The 18,987-nt window shown below is 42.9% G+C and overlaps 1 protein-coding gene across 1 annotated transcript in view; it reads left to right on the plus strand.

Annotated features, from left to right (window-relative positions):
• Positions 1 to 4,520, plus strand: part of LOC311134668 (S-adenosylhomocysteine hydrolase-like protein 1) — a gene marked incomplete at its 5' end in the record, with an annotated part of 21,206 nt that extends 16,686 nt beyond the window's left edge. The window contains 10 exons of the mRNA XM_084168416.1: positions 1 to 69; positions 176 to 239; positions 352 to 440; positions 2,037 to 2,107; positions 3,121 to 3,215; positions 3,434 to 3,532; positions 3,637 to 3,705; positions 3,966 to 4,044; positions 4,175 to 4,295; positions 4,465 to 4,520. The exon at positions 1 to 69 is cut by the window's left edge and continues 48 nt beyond it. Coding sequence (XP_084024542.1) covers positions 1 to 69; positions 176 to 239; positions 352 to 440; positions 2,037 to 2,107; positions 3,121 to 3,215; positions 3,434 to 3,532; positions 3,637 to 3,705; positions 3,966 to 4,044; positions 4,175 to 4,295; positions 4,465 to 4,471 — 763 coding nt within the window. The 3' untranslated portion in view covers positions 4,472 to 4,520. The remainder of the gene's footprint in view (positions 70 to 175; positions 240 to 351; positions 441 to 2,036; positions 2,108 to 3,120; positions 3,216 to 3,433; positions 3,533 to 3,636; positions 3,706 to 3,965; positions 4,045 to 4,174; positions 4,296 to 4,464) is intronic.
• Positions 4,521 to 18,987: the final 14,467 nt, after the last annotated feature.

Raw genomic sequence — 18,987 nt, forward strand, 5'->3', positions numbered from 1 at the left:
TGTCAATGACTCCATCACTAAACAGAAGTTTGACAACCTCTACTGCTGCAGGGAGTCCATACTGGACGGGTACGTATACGAAAACACACAGACGCAGAATCAACATGCGTGTTTGTGTGTGTGTGACCTTTGAACTTTTGTATGTGTGACCTTTGGCCTCCCATCCCTCCCCCAGGTTGAAACGGTCTACAGATGTGATGTTCGGGGGAAAGCAAGTGGTGGTGTGTGGCTATGGAGAGGTCACTATTTTATTAGCACCTATTAAACACAAAGGTGTAAAGTGTTCTCTCTATGTATTTATTCCATCTGTGTGTACAAATGTTTTCCCCTCCCCTCTCTCCCTCTGGCCAGGTTGGTAAAGGTTGCTCTGCCGCAATGAAGGCCATGGGCTCAATAGTGTACATCACAGAGGTGGACCCCATATGTGCCCTGCAGGCCTGGTGTGTGTGTGTGTGTGTGTGGAAATTGGAGTAAGACATGTACAGTACCAGGCAAAAGTTTGGACACACCTACTCATTCAAGGGTTTTTCTTTATTTTTTACTATTTTCTACATTGTAGAATAATAGTGAAGACATCAAAACTATGAAATAACACATATGGAATCATGTAGTAACCAAAAAGATGTTAAACAAATCCAAATATATTTTATATTTGAGATTCTTCAAATAGCGACCCTTTGCCTTGATGACAGCTTTGCACACGCTTGGCATTCTCTCAACCATCTTCATGAGGAAGTCACCTGGAATGCATTTCAATTAACAGGTGTGCCTTCTTAAAAGTTAATTTGTGTAATTCCTTTCCTTCTTAATGCGTTTGAGCCAATCAGTTGTGTTGTGACAAGGTAGGGGGGGTGGTATACAGAAGATAGCCCAATTTGGTAAAAGACCAAGTCCATATTATGGCAAGAACAGCTCAAATATGTAAAGAGAAACGACAGTCCATCATTACTTTAAGACATGAAGGTCAGTCATTACGGAACATTTCAAGAACTTTGAAAGTTTCTTCAAGTGCAGTCGCAAAAACCATCAAGCGCTATGATGAAACTGGCTCTCATGAGGACCGCCACAGGAATGGAAGACCCAGAGTTACCTCTGCTGCAGAGGATATGTTCATTAGAGTTACCAGCCTCAGAAATTGCAGCCCAAATAAAAGCTTCACAGAGTTCAAGTAACAGACACATCTCAACATCAACTGTTCAGAGGAGACTGTGTGAATCAGCCACTACTAAAGGACACCAATAAGAAGAAGAGACTTGCTTGGGCCAAGAAACACGAGCAATGGACATTAGACCGTTGGAAAGTTGCTCTTTGTGAGACGCGGTGTGGGTGAACGGATGATCTCTTCATGTGTTTTTCCCACCTTAAAGCTTGGAGGAGGAGGTGTTATGGTGTGGGGGTGCTCTGTGATTTATTTAGAATTCAAGGCACACTTAACCAGCATGGCTACCACAGCATTCTGCAGCGATACGCCATCCCATCTGGTTTGGGCTTAGTGGGACTATCATTTGTTTTTCAACAGGACAATGACCCAACACACCTCCAGGCTATTTTACCAAGAAGGAGAGTGATGGAGTGCTGCATCAGATGACCTGGCCTCCACAATCCCCCGACCTCAACCCAATTGAGATGGTTTGGGATGAGTCGGACCGCAGAGTGAAGGGAAAGCAGCCAACAAGTGCTCAGCATATGTGGGAACTCCTTCAAAACTGTTGGAAAGCATTCCAGGTGAAGCTGGTTGAGAGAATGTCAAGCGTGTGCAAAGCTGTCATCAAGGCAAAGGGTGGCTATTTGAAGAATCTCAAAAATAGGATATATTTTGATTTGTATAACACGTTCTTGGTTACATACATGATTCCATATGTGTTATTTCATAGTTTTGATGTCTTCACTATTGTTCTACAAATAGTACAAATAGTAAAAATAAAGAAAAACCCTTGAGTGAGTAGGTGTGTCCAAACTTTTGACTGGTAGGGGAGGTGGCAGAAGCAAGTCTTGAACTATTTGTGTTTATGTCTCCTCTCCTCTCCCTGCCCCAGCATGGACGGCTTCAGACTGGTCAAGCTCAATGAGGTCATCAGACAGGTGGACCTGGTCATCACCTGCACGGGTAAGACATGATGTCATCACCCACAGAGGTCCTGTGAATGGTCCAGTAAAGAGACTGTAGGCTAGGAAAGCCTTCACTCACACACACTACAGCTCCAAAGAGTTAGCTATAGAATTAGATTAGAGTGCTTTTAAAGCCAAAAATGTACCTATAAATGTGTACTCTCCAGTAGGAGTGTTTCTCGGGTTACCAACCCTTTCAGTGGTCCTGTAATGAGACTGTGATAAATTATAACAGGCAATTATAGGTTATGACCAGTGGTTAAATTGAGCCGGAGCTTTCCGGTAACAGGTCAAAGGGAGAGCCAGCACCTTACGGGTTCAAAGATGAAAGTGAAAGATAAAAAGTAGGATTTAAAATTGGATAAAAGGACACTAAACTGGAATTAGGGTTTAGCCTAATACCTTATGTACACAATGCAAGAATGCTAAGCAAAATGGCGATTCTGCGAATTGACTGCACACATCTGCGTAGTTTTGCGATGCAATGCCGTTTTGCATAGCTACTTGTATTTCTTCCATGCGTACGTAGGGTATAAATCAGGCTGTAGGGGTTGGGGTTGAGGCTAGTGTTAGGGTTGAACTGGGATGTGGACATGAAGCTAGGGTTAGGGTTGAGGCTCCAGTTAGGTTAGAACCGGAATGTGGACATGAAGCTAGGGTTAGGGTTATGCCAAGATTAGGGTGAGGGTTATGCCAAATTAGGGTTATGGTTAGCGTTCAGAACCTAGCCCTAACCCTAGTTCCAGCCCCAGTCCTAACTCCATCTCCATCTCCAACCCTAATCCTAACCCCTATATAATAACTTAGAACAAGCTATGATAGGTTATCACCAGCTATGATGACAAGTTTTTTTTTTGTTACCTTTATTTTACCAAGGCAGGTCAATAAGAATGAATTCTTATTTACAATGACAGCTAGGTTATGAGGGTTAGGTTATGATAGGCAATGATAGGTTATAACAGGCTATGACAGTTTATGACAGACTATGAAAGCCTCAGTGTTTGTCTTCAGGCAACAAGAACGTGGTGGCAAGAGAGTACCTGGACAGGATGAAGAACGGCTGCATCGTCTGTAACATGGGACACTCCAACACTGAGATAGACGTGGTGAGACGTGTGCGTGCGTGTGTGCATGTGTGTACAGATGTAGGATCTTAATTTCATCACTCTTGTTGCTGATCCGTATAATAATTCACATTTCCTGTTGCTGCAGGATTTTTCTGCTGTAGCAAACTGGCTCAAATTAACATCCTACATCTGTGAGTGTCTGTATGTGTGTGTGTGTGTGTGTTTGAGGTTGACAGACTGTGTTTTTCCTCTGTCAGGTGAGTCTGCGGACCCCAGAGTTGACCTGGGAGAAAGTGAGATCACAGGTGGACCATGTTATCTGGCCCGATGGCAAGAGAATCATCTTACTGGCTGAAGTGAGTGTCTGTGTGTGTGTATGCTTGTTGCCTGAGTGTGTGTCAGGTGTGTGATCACTGGTATGTGTGTGTGTGTAATTCACAGTGTTTGTGTGTTTTCTCAGGGTCGTCTGTTGAATCTGATCTGCTCCACGGTGCCCACCTTTGTCCTCTCCATCACCGCCACCACACAGGTCTGTCTGTCTCTCACACAGGTCTGTCTGTCTCTGCACGCATGACTGTAAGTCGCTTTGGATAAAAGCGTCTGCTAAATGGCATATTATTATTATTATTATAACTCATGGTCGCAGCAAACACACAAGCTGTACTGCTGTTTTGTGGAGTGCTTCATGTATGCGTTATGAAAAGGGACAGGCCTTTGTATCCACAGTCTCTTTGTAATTCAAATATTTTCTATGTATACTATTTCTATAACGTAACGTAATGCCCTCAGGCGCTGGCTCTGATAGAGCTGTACAACGCCCCAGAGGGACGATACAAACAAGACGTCTACCTCCTGCCCAAAAAGATGGGTAAGACACACCACCTCACCTACCTACTGCCTCGTTACACAGGTTTTGACAGGGTGTACTGTGTGTGTGTGTGTGTGTGTGTGTGTGTGTGTGTGTGTGTGTGTGTGTGTGTGTGTGTGTGTGTTTTCAGATGAGTTTGTGGCCAGTCTCCACCTGCCAACGTTTGATGCCCACCTCACAGAGCTGACTGATGAGCAGGGCAAATACCTGGGCCTCAGCAAGACCGGACCCTTTAAACCTAACTGCTACAGGTGGGGAAACTCTCTCACACACACACACACATACATTCACATCTGCATTTGCCTACTCTCATGCATATAATACACATATACACACTAAAATCAGGAATGAACATGAAGAGTAAAGTAATTTGGTGTTACAGTATGTTCCTGTAAGTGACAGTGAGTGTGTTCATTGCAGATACTAATCTATGGAAGTGAAGACCAAAGATGTACCATACCATCCCAAAGACATATGTGGCTCAGTGGGAGGGAGGACCAGGGAGACCTGGCTCAGATGTGTGTTTGTAGGGGAACTATAGTCCAGCACTGACGGGTAACACAACAACCATGATGGTCTGACTGACCTTTAACCCCTGTCCTGTGACCTCTGCTGAGCCATCTGACCTCACTGGAGGGCCATCGCTGGTCTGAGAGAATTTATATGTTGATAAGCTCGTTTTTTTATGTATATACTGTATTATTGTGAACAGAAGCAGAAATGATCATTTCTCACCAGAATCATATCCCAAGGCCAGACTCTGTTGCCGGGTTTGGGTTTTCTATTTGCCATGATTTGTATCTATTGTCTGAAGTGGCGGGGTTTGGAGGAGGTGTTCGTTATTTAGCAGAATCTTACATAGAAGATCAAGTTGAAATAACACATATGGAATCATGTATGTAAGAACACAGATTTTTTTAAAAATATAATCTTACTTTCAATCTTCCCAAAGATATCTAAATAATGTTTAACTTTCTGAATGTAAACAAAGCAGATATGTAATAACAAATAGGTAAAAGATTAATAAAATGTTACATTTTACCATATTTCTTTCCTCCTCTTTTTCAAAGATAAAGTTGTGACCCACCTGCTAGTCAGACTAATAAACACTTCTCTCCTCAAACAGCTTGTCTGTCTCTGTAGTTCTAACTGTAGTTCTAACTATGCCCACTAGGTGGTGCAATGAAGCTAGTCAAAGAAGTGTAGTGGCTGTTCTGTGGATGTTTCTGGAGTTTAGTGACTAACACACACACACACACACACACACACACACACACACACACACACACACAAAGGATACAGTGGCAGATGGACCTGTGTATTTGTTTAGGTCTTCCTTCCTGACCTGTAGATAAACTGTTGGGTGAGGAGGTAGACTGATCCAGAGTCATTACTTACTGTAAGTGCCCTTCTGGATGGGAGAGGTGATGTTGGTAGAGCATGGCGCTTGCAACGGCAGGGTTGTGGGTTCGATTCCCACGGGGCGCCAGTATGAAAATGTATGCACTCACTAACTGTAAGTCGCTCTGGATAAGAGTGTCTGCTAAATGACTAAAAATGTAAATGTAAATAACAGTCAGGGCTTTTGGGAAAATTACTCCCAGTGTGGTTGCCATTTCTTTTAGTATTATCCAGTGGCGATTTTAACATGTAAATCTTGGTGGGGCAAAAACAAAAAAAGTGGGATGCGTGCCAGCAAAGCCACGACACAACACAACAGTAAACAGTACATTAATTGCACTATAACGGTGACAAACGGTGCCCACAAACTGTTAGGGCCTACATAAAGCGGTCCCAACAGCAGTCCCATCATCTTACCACTGCTACACTTGGCTATCAGCAGAGCCTTGTCTGGCAGCGAAACAGTTCATTCAGCCTCATTTACTGCCTTTTAAAAAAACATAGCTGATATGGCTGACTTGCTTAAACAAATGTGGTTTCAGAATTCAGAACATGGGTCGTTCTTACAGTGTTCTACCTGTACACCAAGTCAGAACCGTAGGATAAGGGGGCATATAAGCAGACAATGAAAGCTCTTACAATATTTGACGATTACATTTCTCTAAAACAGGTTATAGGCTACATGTGCACCACCAAGTCAGAACAGTAGGCGAAATTAAGAGGGGTAAATAGACCAAATTATTAGGGTGAGGCACATAGGCTACTAACATCTTACTACACAACATACACTTAGTATTACTTTCTTAGCTACAGTATACATATCTCCCTGGCATATTACATCATTTATGCAGCAGCATACAAAAATGTTTGCACTCACCTTGTTGTGCTGTGCTCACTTGAACAGGAAGGTGGCGCGGCTGTCCTTCGTGGGCAAATTATGTCATCAAAGAGAAAGAGGCAGGATTTACAATTCCGAGTTGGATGACCGTTCAAAACGTATTTTCCCAGTCAGAGCTTGTTTATTCCCAACTTCCCAGTTGTCTTGAACTCACTGAAGTCAAGTTTTCACAGTTCCGAGTTAACAGTTGTTTTGGGCGTGGCACAAATCATGCTTCATTGACAGCATGGCCAATGTTGAATGTTTATCATTTTAAACTTGGAAAAGAGCCCCTTAATCCCAGATTTGGGACTACACAGCCACTCCACTGAATAGTAGGCTAGTGATTGCTTTGCAATTCTTGCAGTTAGCCACTGTCACCGATTCCTTCCAAACCACTCATTGTTGAATTTGCGATTTCCAACTTGTTGTGTAATGTTTATGTCCAATATGAGCACCGATACGTTTTATCTATAATTTCTCTTCATTATTTCTCTTCATATGACAAGGATTAAAAAGGATTTGCCAGTAGATTGTCTACCTGATTCATGATGATGACTGGTAGCTAAGATTTTGAAAGTATGATGTTGACATGATCAGTCCAATCAAAGCTACTATACATATATCGTGATTTGACGTCATTTTATCTGTGGCCAATTACCTTGAGCCTTGTTGGATGGGCACTTCTAATGTAACTCTATGGCAGCACCCAAGGGGCTTGAATTTTCTAGCTCTACCCTTAGACTTGGCGTGATGTAGTGTCCCCATGAGTGACAGAACACTGAGTCAATCACGGCGCAACGCTCTGTATTTTCTGCTGGCTTGCTCCACCACCACTGAGCTAGGCTAAAACACCTGCATTTTGGAGCTGCCTTACTCAAGAAAACAAAAAAAGAGACCATGTTTGTATGCGGCTTTATTAACTCAATTATATTTATTTTTTACATTGTTTGCAAACTGATATGTGACACGTATTAATGCCAAAATAACATGCAAAACATATGGGGCTCTGCCCCACCTGCCCTGACTCCACTGGTAGTATCTCTCTCTCTCTCTCTCTCTCTCTCTCTCTCTCTCTCTCTCTCTCTCTCTCTCTCTCTCTCTCTCTCTCTCTCTCTCTCTCTCTCTCTCTCTCTCTCTCTCTCTCTCTCTCTCTCTCTCTCCTGGTGAGCTGGGTGTTGCTTTGACTCATCCAAGGTGCACGGCCGGTGTTATGGGCGGGCCTTAGAGGGCCTGGCCTGTCCTGGTCCGTCCAAATAAAATACATGGTTGAATGAAACTATTTTTTAAACTTTTTGTTTGCTATATCACTGATTTATGTATGATATTTAGGCCATTTAAAGTTTATATTACCTCAAAAATAATTGTATTGTTAAATTAAATTAAATATGGCTGAAGTAATTATGACTGACAGGGTTGTACACCTATCATATACATCATGAGGTCACGTCTCTTTTTTTACCGCCATTTCGAATTAGTAGTGGGTGGAGCGTTAGTTAAACACAACAGTTTGCCTCAGTGATCAGTAGGCCTGGCTACCTTCAAAATGGATATTAGAAATTGGTTTAAAAAGAATGCACAATCTGCTGAAACAGGTGCCGCTTAAACTCCACTCGTCGAAAACACTACTACAGTTGCTGGCGATCATGGCAATGTGGCTAGCCCACATAGCTCATTTTATTAGTATTATAATGTTTCGTAGGACGAATTAATAATGGATTTCTTTGTGATGGTGTAATTATTCAATGGATTAATAAAAATAACTGGTAAACGCATGGTGTGATAAATACCACTTTTTTGACAGCATTTCCACACGTTCGGTGACACTCAAGTTGTATGAGATAAATATGATTTCTATATTATTCTGTTGTATTCCATTATATTATTGTATTCCATTGTATTACATCTTACTATAAATGTATGTGTGATGACTGTGATCAGTGCAGGGGAATGTAAGTGTGCGTTTAATGAACAAAATAAGAACTATTGATTTAATTTGCATGGCGCAGCCATATGTATCCTAGGCTGCACAGACCAGTAACATAGTTAAACTCAAAAAATATGCTATTCTATACTTTAGAAAATAAATGTCGTTAGACTTATGTTTTTTAGGATATGCCTAGACGAACGAATAATGGATTTCTTTGTGATGGTGTATATTCAATGGATTTATTAAAATAGACGCGCACCCACACCCCACACTTCCACTCGTCAATGGTGGTGCCGGCATGCGCATAGGAGGTATAAAAGGCTTATGCCGGCAAGAATGTGGTAGAAATGGGGCTGTTTTTTACATACATAGCGAAATTCCTCTGTGAACTAGGTAGTTATATAGAGGCAATTCTATTTTGGATGCTTCCCAATCTACCTAATTACTGTCGGAATTCATCTTGAATTGGTCTGCAAATGCAATCAAGATGTGTATTAGCCTATTATAAAGGATATATCGATATGAGCAGCTAAGAGGAGTGTTGTTAGTAAAACCATTTTAATTTAATTGAAATCTTACTGTATTTCGCTATTTCATGTAGTTAGGCCATGCATCGTACAAATATACCGAGCTGTCCATGATGCTGAAGTTAGAGATCAATGTACCGTTAATGAGGAAGTTAATGAGGAAGCCTACTGATCGCCAACAGGCCAAGTCAACACGTGGAACATGGGCATGAGTATGTAGACCTATGTTGTGTATTTTATTATGTTTTTGAAATGCTCTATAACAATGGGAATTAAAATGTAAACCCCAACCGTTGTATAAATTGCATTTTTACATCTTAATAAAGAAGACTGTTGGCACCTCCCTGAAAACCAAAAACGGGCCCGCCCATGGAAATCAAATGACCGTCCAACTGATTCGTTCTGGCGCGGGGCCTGCCCAGGAGATGCTGCACCAATTACCAGTGTGACCTCCCATTTGACAGCAGTGCTTTAGAAGCCTCCGAGTGTTAAACGATGTTACCTGGACACATCAGGACTCCCCTGGGGTCTCGTTACCTGAGTTCACCTGAGCTCCTCTGTCTGCTCTGCTGCACTCTACTCTGACTCAGGGGGCTTGGTTGGGTTTCCACCATATTACTTACACCCCTCCTATCTTTTCATATACCTATATATGACAGGTGGGTAGGGTTGGGCATCTCTCATGTATGTTTGTCTAGTGTAGGCAATGTGTTTGCTGTGGTCATCCCAAGCACCAGGTGGCAGTATTCAGTAGTATCTCTGGCCAATGCAATGATATGAGAAAGCTCTCCCTCAGCAGAATTACACAGATGAATCTCAATACATGAGCAAATTGACTTTTTCCTTAAGCATTTATTTTATTTTATTCTGTATGAAAAGCAACAGTGCACACACATGTTTATTCAGTTTAACCACAAAAGCAATCCAAGGCCCAACTAATTGATTTCAGAACATTGGTGCATGTTTTCCTAGATCGGTGTGCCATGCCTATCATGAGTGTAGATCTCTGGCTGCACAGACCTAAAAATACCCTATGTCCCTGGATTACAGTAATCCTGTGTGTGTGTGTGTGTGTGTGTGTGTGTGTGTGTGTGTGTGTGTGTGTGTGTGTGTGTGTGTGTGTGTGTGTGTGTGTGTGTATGTGTGTGTTTGTGTGTGTGTTTGTGTGTGTGTGTGTGTGTGTGTGTTTGTGTGTGTGTGTGTGTGTGTGTGTGTGTATGTGTGTGTGTATGTGTGTGTGTGTGTGTGTGTGTGTGTGTGTGTGTGTGTGTGTGTGTGTGTGTGTGTGTGTGTGTGTGTGTGTGTGTGTGTGTGTGTGTACACTCACTGAGACAGGTCTAGGATAAAGACCTCTGGGTGGAACCCTTCCCCCGAAACCCCAGCACATTTTGGTTATTTAAACCAGGCTAAATGGATAGCATCCTGGATTAAGAGGTGGTGCTTGTGCTGGTGGTGGTGGTGTGTGTGTGTGTGTGTAACAATGTGTAACCTGTTCATTTTATCTGTCACCCCCCACACTTCATCTTTCAGACCCCACCTTACCTTCTTTTTCACCTTCCCACCACCTGTCGCTCTGTAGGCTCTATGTTCAGTTGTTACCATACAATATACTGTAATATACAACAATACAATACAATTTCATTTAATGCAACTTTATTAATCCACTTGGGGACAATTTAGAAGGCATCACTAGTGCACCTAAAACCTCCACTTACTATAGGCCTACATTCATCATAGAACTACATTCATAAAGTATTAAGACATGAATACAGTGTGATCAGCTATACAGTCATTTCCCCTTCTCTGTACTACCATCACTAAGTGGCTGATAATGGGATCCATTTACGCCCCAACCCATAATCCACCCTCTTCCTCCCCCCTCTCACCCACTCCCAAGCCCATTTTTCCTCCTCTTTCCCTGCTGCCACCTATAACCCATGAGTGGTGGGGTGGGTTTTAGCACACTTCCTACCTTCCTATAAACCTCCTCTGGTCTCCCTCCAGGGGTCTGATTTGGAACACCATATAGGTCAGACTGTGTGTGTGTGTGTGTGTGTGTGTTTGTGTGTGAGTGTGTGTGTCTCCCCCCTCTCTCTAAACAGCTTTGATCCCCTCCATCATGACTACATGGTCTAATCACCACCACCAGCTGTCAGTGTGTCAGCAGTACACTGCCCCCTGTCCATAGACATTAGTTTAACCCTGTGATAAATTGGACCTAGTCTTCTCTGTTTAGACTATTTCTATAACAACGTAATGCCCTCAGGTGCTGGCTCTGAGCTGTGCAATGCCCTAGAGGAACTGTGTGCGTGTGTGTGTGTGTGTGAATCTCCCCACTCCGCGTTGAACATGATGAACTGTAGTGTTTTAAAGCTGATTAATGTTTAAAAAATGGACATCATCAAGACATACTTCTCTCTTCTCCTCTCCTTCCTCACTCCCTCCTCGCCTCCCCTCTCACCCCCCACCCGTGGTGCCATAGAGAGGGAGCTGGTTTCATCATAAGCTGCGGTGGCTGTGGCTAACTCTAAAGCCCAGGATTTATAGCACGCCCTTCTGCTGTTGCAGGGACAACACAGGCTCTAATCCACCGCACATCGCCGTTACACTACACTACACTCATTCCACTCACGCACTGCCCAACCCAGCCCCATACTCCAGCCCCAGCCCCAGCCACATACTCTAGCCCCAGCCCCATATTCCAGCCCAAGCCCCAGCCCCATACTCCAGCCCCAGACCCATATTCCAGCCCCAGCCCCAGCCCTATACTCCAACCCCAGCCCCATATTCCAGCCCCAGCCCAGTCCTCTACTCCAGCCCCAGCCCTATACTCCAGGCCCAGCCAAACCCGTCTCTACGACAGGGAAAGCATTTAAATCAATCAAATTGATTTATTGATTAGCTGATTGGGGCAAATCTCTGTAGGATGCACTTCTCTTTCCATTGAGGATAATGGTTAATGGGGATGTGTATGGCATGGATCTCTGTTACAACCCCTGCGGCTGAGTGTTTGTTACCCACACTCACACACACACACTCCTCTATGAAGTGTAAGGTTACTCTGGGAGTGTACGTCATAATCAGCTAATTGTAGCACAGACGCCCCCAGGGGGATGACACACAGCTACTGAGAGCCCTAGCCCTGGGACCTAGGGGCGAAAGGAAGAGAGAGAGAGGGAGGGGGATGCTTGTTCTTCTGCCCATAATTTGGTCACCACACTGAAGCAGTCTAACTGTCAGCCTCTCTGTCTGTCTGTCTGTCTGAACCCCAGAAGGCTTTAGGTAGGTTACAGAAACACAGCAAGGTCTGTATTCTTCCTGGTCTCCATGGTGATGAGTGTTCTGTGACTGCGGGGGTACAGGGGGGACAGTATGTTTCACCCTCTCTCTGCTCCGTCTACAGTCACTAACACACCTGTCACACACACCCCTCCCCTGACAGTCCTGGCATGTCTCAGGTTTAGAACAACTCTGGTCATTAAAGGCTGCAGTGTCTGCTGGTTTTCATTCTTGCCTTTTAATTCCATCAACATGTGGACTGAAGGGGGTGTTTACCATGTGGTTGCTGGGTGGATCTGGCTGGCTGGGAAGCTCTCAGTCAGTTGTTGGCAAGTCTAGAACCACCGGATCCAACTAGCCCACCAGTGTGAGTTCTACCATTGCCAAACACCGGGGGAGAACAGGGGAATCAGAAACACCTCGGTGGAGCACCTCAGTTGGTCAGTTTGGTTTCAACTCCTGAACATTCTGTGGATTGTTATTGTGAGAACTTGGGACTATAAGGTTCAACCTCATTTTTGTCAAAATGTTGTTATTGACGTAGCCTTGTTCTGTTAAATTGTATCTACCTATATAGTATGCTTAATACCCCAATTCATGTCAAGTTCAAAAGAATACAAGATAAAAATTGCTGACACCATTCAAACCAATGAGGGTTCGGAACTTTAAAGCCAATTATCTCAGAATCATATTTTTACAGATAGAACCTTATAGCCAAAAGCTCTCGATTGGTCAGAAGTATTGCCCAGGAGTCACCAAGGAGAAGAATGATCATCCTAGGGAGGCACTAGAACTTGGCTGCTGTGGAATAGTTTGAGTACATTTAGTCTGAGAGCATCATAAGGCTCTGCGTGAGTCATGAGGCCTGTGTCTGAGGCTCCAGCTCAGGTTCCAGTGTTCAGGGCCTCTGGAATAGAGTATAGACCTCCATAGCAACCAGAGATATCGGAGAGGACCCAGACCATTGATCAGATCTATAGATCATCCTCTGCGGTCTCTCTTTCTCGTTCTTTCTCTTTATGTCTGTCTCTCTGTCCGTAGGAAAGAGAAAGAAATGGGATGATTAAGTATTAATGAATCTAAAGAGACAAGGTAATTGGTCCCACCCTCAGGTTTTCTGTCAAATCAGTGACAATGCACATCGGTGACAGGACCTATTGCCTACATATCACTTCTCCACGTTCTATACATCCTCCGTCCACTCAGAAAACAAACCAACAAGACAAGTGTTGAGTGTCTGTCTCCTCCTATATTGGCACTACACATGATTGCTCAAACAGATATATACAGAAGCAAAAATGTGCTAGTGCCAAAATGGGCAAAGACGAGTGGAGGCAATGCCTTAAACAGCAGCACCAGCCTGAGGAAGACTACATGTAATAGTTGGATGAATAACAAGTTGTTTGTCTGTCCACAGACATTGAAACCGAAGCATGGTCATAAACCTTCATCAACACTGAATTCTACGCAGTTGGTGTATAGAACGTAAAGAGGGTAGGAGACAGTGTCAGCAATGCATGTTGGGTAATGTGGTTCTTTCTCTACTCTGTTTATGGCCCTATGGTAATTCACTGATAGTGTGCCGTCACAGTGAATTCTACCAGTGCCATACACAGAACAGAAGGAGTCATCAGCCCAGCACCAGGGCATGCTGCATGGGTAGCCTACTACATCCATGCAGGGCAGGACAGAACACATGGAAGGAACTTGTTCCCTACCTTCTGTCCTTGTTTATTCCCCTTCACAGATCTGATTGGATTGGATAGGTGAGAGAATTGTCTCAGATCTGTAAAGGGGACTGAACAAGGGGGAGAGGAAAGGCAGAACTTGAAATGCATGACTAGAGAACTCTCTCAAACACCAGACCTTATCCCTCACCACACAGAAAACAATTATGCTCTATCTATGTGTTCCAACATAGACTTAAAACATATCATCCAACACAGTGTAAACTATGCATTCAATACACTGGGCTACTACTTAAAATCAGCCCACAATATGCCACAGTATGAATGTGTTAAGTAATGAGACACTATGAAGCAATTGGTGACAAAATGTTGGTCTATTTAAGGCGCTGCCCCATGTTTGAGTTTATTATATCCATGTCCTCTTGTAACCATTTTCTCGCTCCCTCCTCATGCACTGCACCGCGCACGGGCCGGGTTTTAATCCGCTTGGACCATCTGCTCCGGGGCTGCGTTGCACGCGCTTTCTGTCCATCCTCTACCATCCTCCTGTGTCCCTTCTGCCGGGATAGAACAAACATCCCTTCCCGGGACACCTAGAGAGACGCAGACAATCAGCCCCGTGTGATGCCGACCCACTGCCCAGCTCCAGGATTGATCCCGGCTGTGTGGAATGATGCGCTAAGTGATTTTTGATATGCTCCAAATGGGTCCCAGAGCTGGGCTCGTCTTCCAGCTTCCGGGAAAAATCAATAGCGCTAAAGAGCAAAGTTTTTTGAGAGAGAAGATAGGGGAGGGGTGGGGCGAGAGAGAGAGGGAGAGAGAAAGAGACCTCTGTCATTATGCGGGTTGAGTGAGCTCTTTGCAAGGGTTAGAGGAATGCCCCTGAAATTGGTTAGCAATTTCGATTACACTAGTACAGACGTTTCACTCGTATTACAGGCATATTTCGATTAGAAAAAGCATTTGTTAATTTATAACGTTATAGGCATAACAGTTAATTTGAGCCTTTTCACATCGGGTATAGGCTAATCAAAATGCCTACATTTTACGAATAAATACAGCACCAATATTTTAATATTAGGCTATAGTTTGAATAATTTATACAGAAAAAAGTCAGTTAGTTTTTGTTATTATTCAGTAGCCTATAGGCCTAATTCCCCCCCAAAATTCAGGCATAGGCTATGAAGAGTAGCCGCAGGCCTAGTTCCGTGTCTAGGTGAGCGGCTGAGTTCACCGTTCTTTAGAATGCCCTCGATGTTGGAGGATAATCGCATTTGTCTGATGATGACGCAGTCTACTCTCCTCCACCTCCTGTTATTTTAGGAACGATTTGGAAATACTAACCCTGGAAGGAGGGCACGAGAGGGTTCACCAAGAGGGTAGTTTACTGTAGGCCTATAGTCGTCCACGCACGACCTTGTCCCCGCTTTACAGCCTACATATGGACTAAAAAGTGATTATATCGTTTTTGTAGGCCAACAAATAATTTATCTATAACGTACAAGAAGCCAACTTAAACGAATTAACTATAGCCTAGGCTACTTAGAATGCTGCGTAATTATATTTGATCAAACTGAATTGTAGGCCTCACTCATATTTTTCGAGAAATGATCTAGCTTTTCTGATATAGACTACATAGCCTAGAATTACAATTTGAGTAAAATACATTTTTCAAAAGGCTAGGCGACCACTTTTAATTCTAATTTTCTTACGCATCAAATGTTTGAAGCAACACAGCATACAAAACGTACATTTTAAAAGGTTTATTCTATGTGTAATGAAAAAATATAGTTTTCTCTTTTAAGATGCGGGGACTTCTGTTACTAAAATTACATGCCCTAATGCGAACTGCGCAATGAAAAGAAATTATCCAAGCGCACTTTACGCACGCAAAAATAATACACTGTAGAAGAGTTATACATATTTCTATTCAAGGACTGTTTTCTCCCCTTAATTCCTTCCCTTCTTCTCTCTTTGAGGAATAGCTACATACCTGAACGAAGGCCACATCACCTAAATGACAGCATCCTCATCCTGACCTTAAAAAGAAACACAGACAAACACCACATGCTCTCCTCTCTCCACCGCCGGCCCTCCCGGCGCTCGGTCTGTTTGGGCTGCCTCGCCGGGGATTTTCAGGTGGAAAGGTAATTCGTTGGTAAGCATCTTAACCCAGTGGAGAGGGATTACTCCATGCTGCCCTCCTCCCTCACCTGCTGCTAATCAACATCTCGCGCAGTTCGTCAGTGTCACAGACCTCTTTAGTGCGTGGAGATGCACAGCAGTCCCGTGCGGTGTGCCGCTTGACGGATTTGGCGAACATATGAAGATTGCTGATGGTGACAACACTAATAATTGTAGATTATATTACGTTTTTAAGCCTATTGGCTATACTGTTACGAGCATTACAAGTTATTTCTAGCCTACTACAAAAACAATCGCATTAGGCTTTAAAGCTTTCCCATACATTTCTCTGGTTTTTGAGGGCTTGACATATTGCATATTGTTGAGCGCGCGTGCAGTTCCTGCGCTAATACACTGCGCCAGGATGGAATGACGTTCCCCAGATGGCGGATATAGTGAACCCCAACAGTTCTAGCTCGAGGATGAGGAGAGATCTCTAGCCTACCCCGTGCCATGTTGCACTCGTTGCCTTCCACAACCACGTTCGTCTTTATATTGACATTGTAGGCTTTAGAAAAATTGTCATGTGTAGGTAAATAACAATTGTGGGTTAATCTGGGTTCTCACTCACAGATCTTTGCCTTTTCCAGTTTTAAGATAGGCCTAGCCTAGTTCGTCTAAAAGGCTATCTCTAATCATCAACAAGTCAAATCAGCACAACCCGTTTTATTAAGCCAAGCAAAAGCTTAACGCTTCCCTTTTTAACCAAGCCATTTCGGCTCAGAGACACATTTTATTTTATACAACCTGTGCCGTCCATCGGGTGTGGCAGTCTCTTCCTCCATAACCATATTCACTGAAATGGCGCTCTGGTCGAAATGGCGCTCTGTCCCTGAAAGGTCCAGCTTGAACTGTACATTGGGGCTTACATCCCCTCAATATATAGGCCTACAGGTGAGCACCTCCCATACTCTCCTCTTCTTCCATTGACCTGCTGTTGATAATTAGACAGACATACAGAGCGACCTGGGTGGAAAAAGAGACCTCATCCTTTCATCTGATCCCGGTTGAGTTCGGTATGGATTTCAGACCTTTCAGACTCTAAAGTCGCGCTGAAATCAATCCACGCGCACCCATTGTCCAAACCATACATTATAGAATAGTCTAGAAACAGCCTGTCCAGCCCAACTAAGCTCAATCCCCCAAACCGGCAAACCGTAGCTATAGGACAGCCAAATTAAACTCTGCAAAAGTTGAAATTGGAGACTCCAAAGACTGAAACAGGAATAAAAGGATGTGATAAATATTTCACGTCTTCATTATGAGTCTGTCCCATCGCGAATGATTCGTGTGACGCGGTGGATTTGGAGTCTCTCCCAGTCAGCATCTGTCCTCGCGGTCTCTGGTGGACGGATGCTGAGCAGAGCGCACCTGACATTAAGGCGTCATACCATAGCGTCGGGCTGATCACAGAACATTGTGGGGAGATGTGCAGGCGGGCCATGTGCATTAATAATGATGTGGACGTGGAGTATTGTCCACTGAATACAGTATCCTCGAGTTTACCAATAGGCCAAAAAGCAACATATTTTATCATAAAAAAATACGACTATTTAATTATCTACCTGCCTCAGGCCTGCGGGTTCAAATACATGTGTATTTGAGTATTTGTTATTTAAATAGGCCTACTTATTTCTGTGTATTTAGAGTATTTTCAAATACACAGCCCAAAACAAGTAGGCCTACTTTTATTAGATTATTTAAATGTTTACTTGTAAATACTTATTTCAAATACTATTCCAAGTGTATTCTCAAATACATTCCAATATTCAACTACTTGTTTTTTCAAATAAAAGTTATCTGAATACTTGTTTTGAAATGTATTGAAAAGTAATTGAAATACCTGAAATAGTATTTGAACCCAGGTCTGATCTGCCTAGGCTACTCCATTACATGTTGTGCAATCACTCTGTAAATACGATTAATTATTGGCTTGGCCCCTAAACAACAGACAAGCCTACATGTAATATATACACATTGATCCATAAAGGCTATTTTTCTATTGTACTTATGACACAATTATTTCAGTGCCAAAAACGTATCCAGTTTGGGCCACCTGCTCTTTATCCATTCAAGTTAAACTAAACTGCGTTTAATGGTCATATAAGCATATAGGCTAGTAGACTAGACTTTATAAACCAATGTGTTCAATCAAAATGTATACTAGCCTATATGACGTTGTCGTCTTTATTTTAAGGAAAATGTTTCCGTAAAAAGCTGAGGGATGGGGCTGGAGAAATGTAATCACTCTCAAATTCATAGACAGAGCTATGGATGCAAGGACTGACCATCCATGATATCAAACTGATCGTTTTAAGCATGTTTTGAGGCTGTACAATGTTTGTTTACATTTACTTTGCTGACAAACATTGGAGTAAAACAAGCTTATATTTTGGGTTCTGATGGGGTATGACAGTCAAACTAAGCTCATGAGGCATTTATAAGTTATATTCTTCAATAATCAATGGGTCCAAAAAGTAAAAACATATATGTAGCAACTGCTGATTACCCCTTTAACTAGAATGTTAGCTATTTCCCGGGACCACCCATACATATAAATGTACGCACGCATGACTCGCTATATTATATTATTAGTAGTAGCCTATGATAACTTTAGGTCTATGGTAATAAAATTGATAACAATAATATAATGAATTAATGAATTATTCAGACCAAGGCGTTAAGTCAGTCAATGTTACCCATACATCATTTTCATTCATTTCAATCTCTACTGTTTTTCCTCTGTTTCTGAGCCTATATTTTTCTCACATATTATCCCTTCTTCCTTAAGGTGAGAGAATGAATGACCATAAGAAATAGAATACTGTTGAATGAATATTCTTCCTGTCCTGTCCTTTCCTTGAGCTGATTTTCCACAGTCAAAGTCCTGCAATAAGAGCTATGACGCTAATATTTGTGTAAACTCTTCAGAGTTGTGTTCTGTGTGCGTCACTGAGTAGACTGATATCCACAATCCATATGTAATGCTTTACAGTGCAATATGAATGTTCAATACTTAAATAGGCTTACTAGAGGTGATTTCCCACAGACATAGTG

Source organism: Coregonus lavaretus, assembly GCF_964263955.1.
Source record: "Coregonus lavaretus genome assembly, chromosome: 9".
NCBI classification, from domain to species: domain Eukaryota; kingdom Metazoa; phylum Chordata; class Actinopteri; order Salmoniformes; family Salmonidae; genus Coregonus; species Coregonus lavaretus.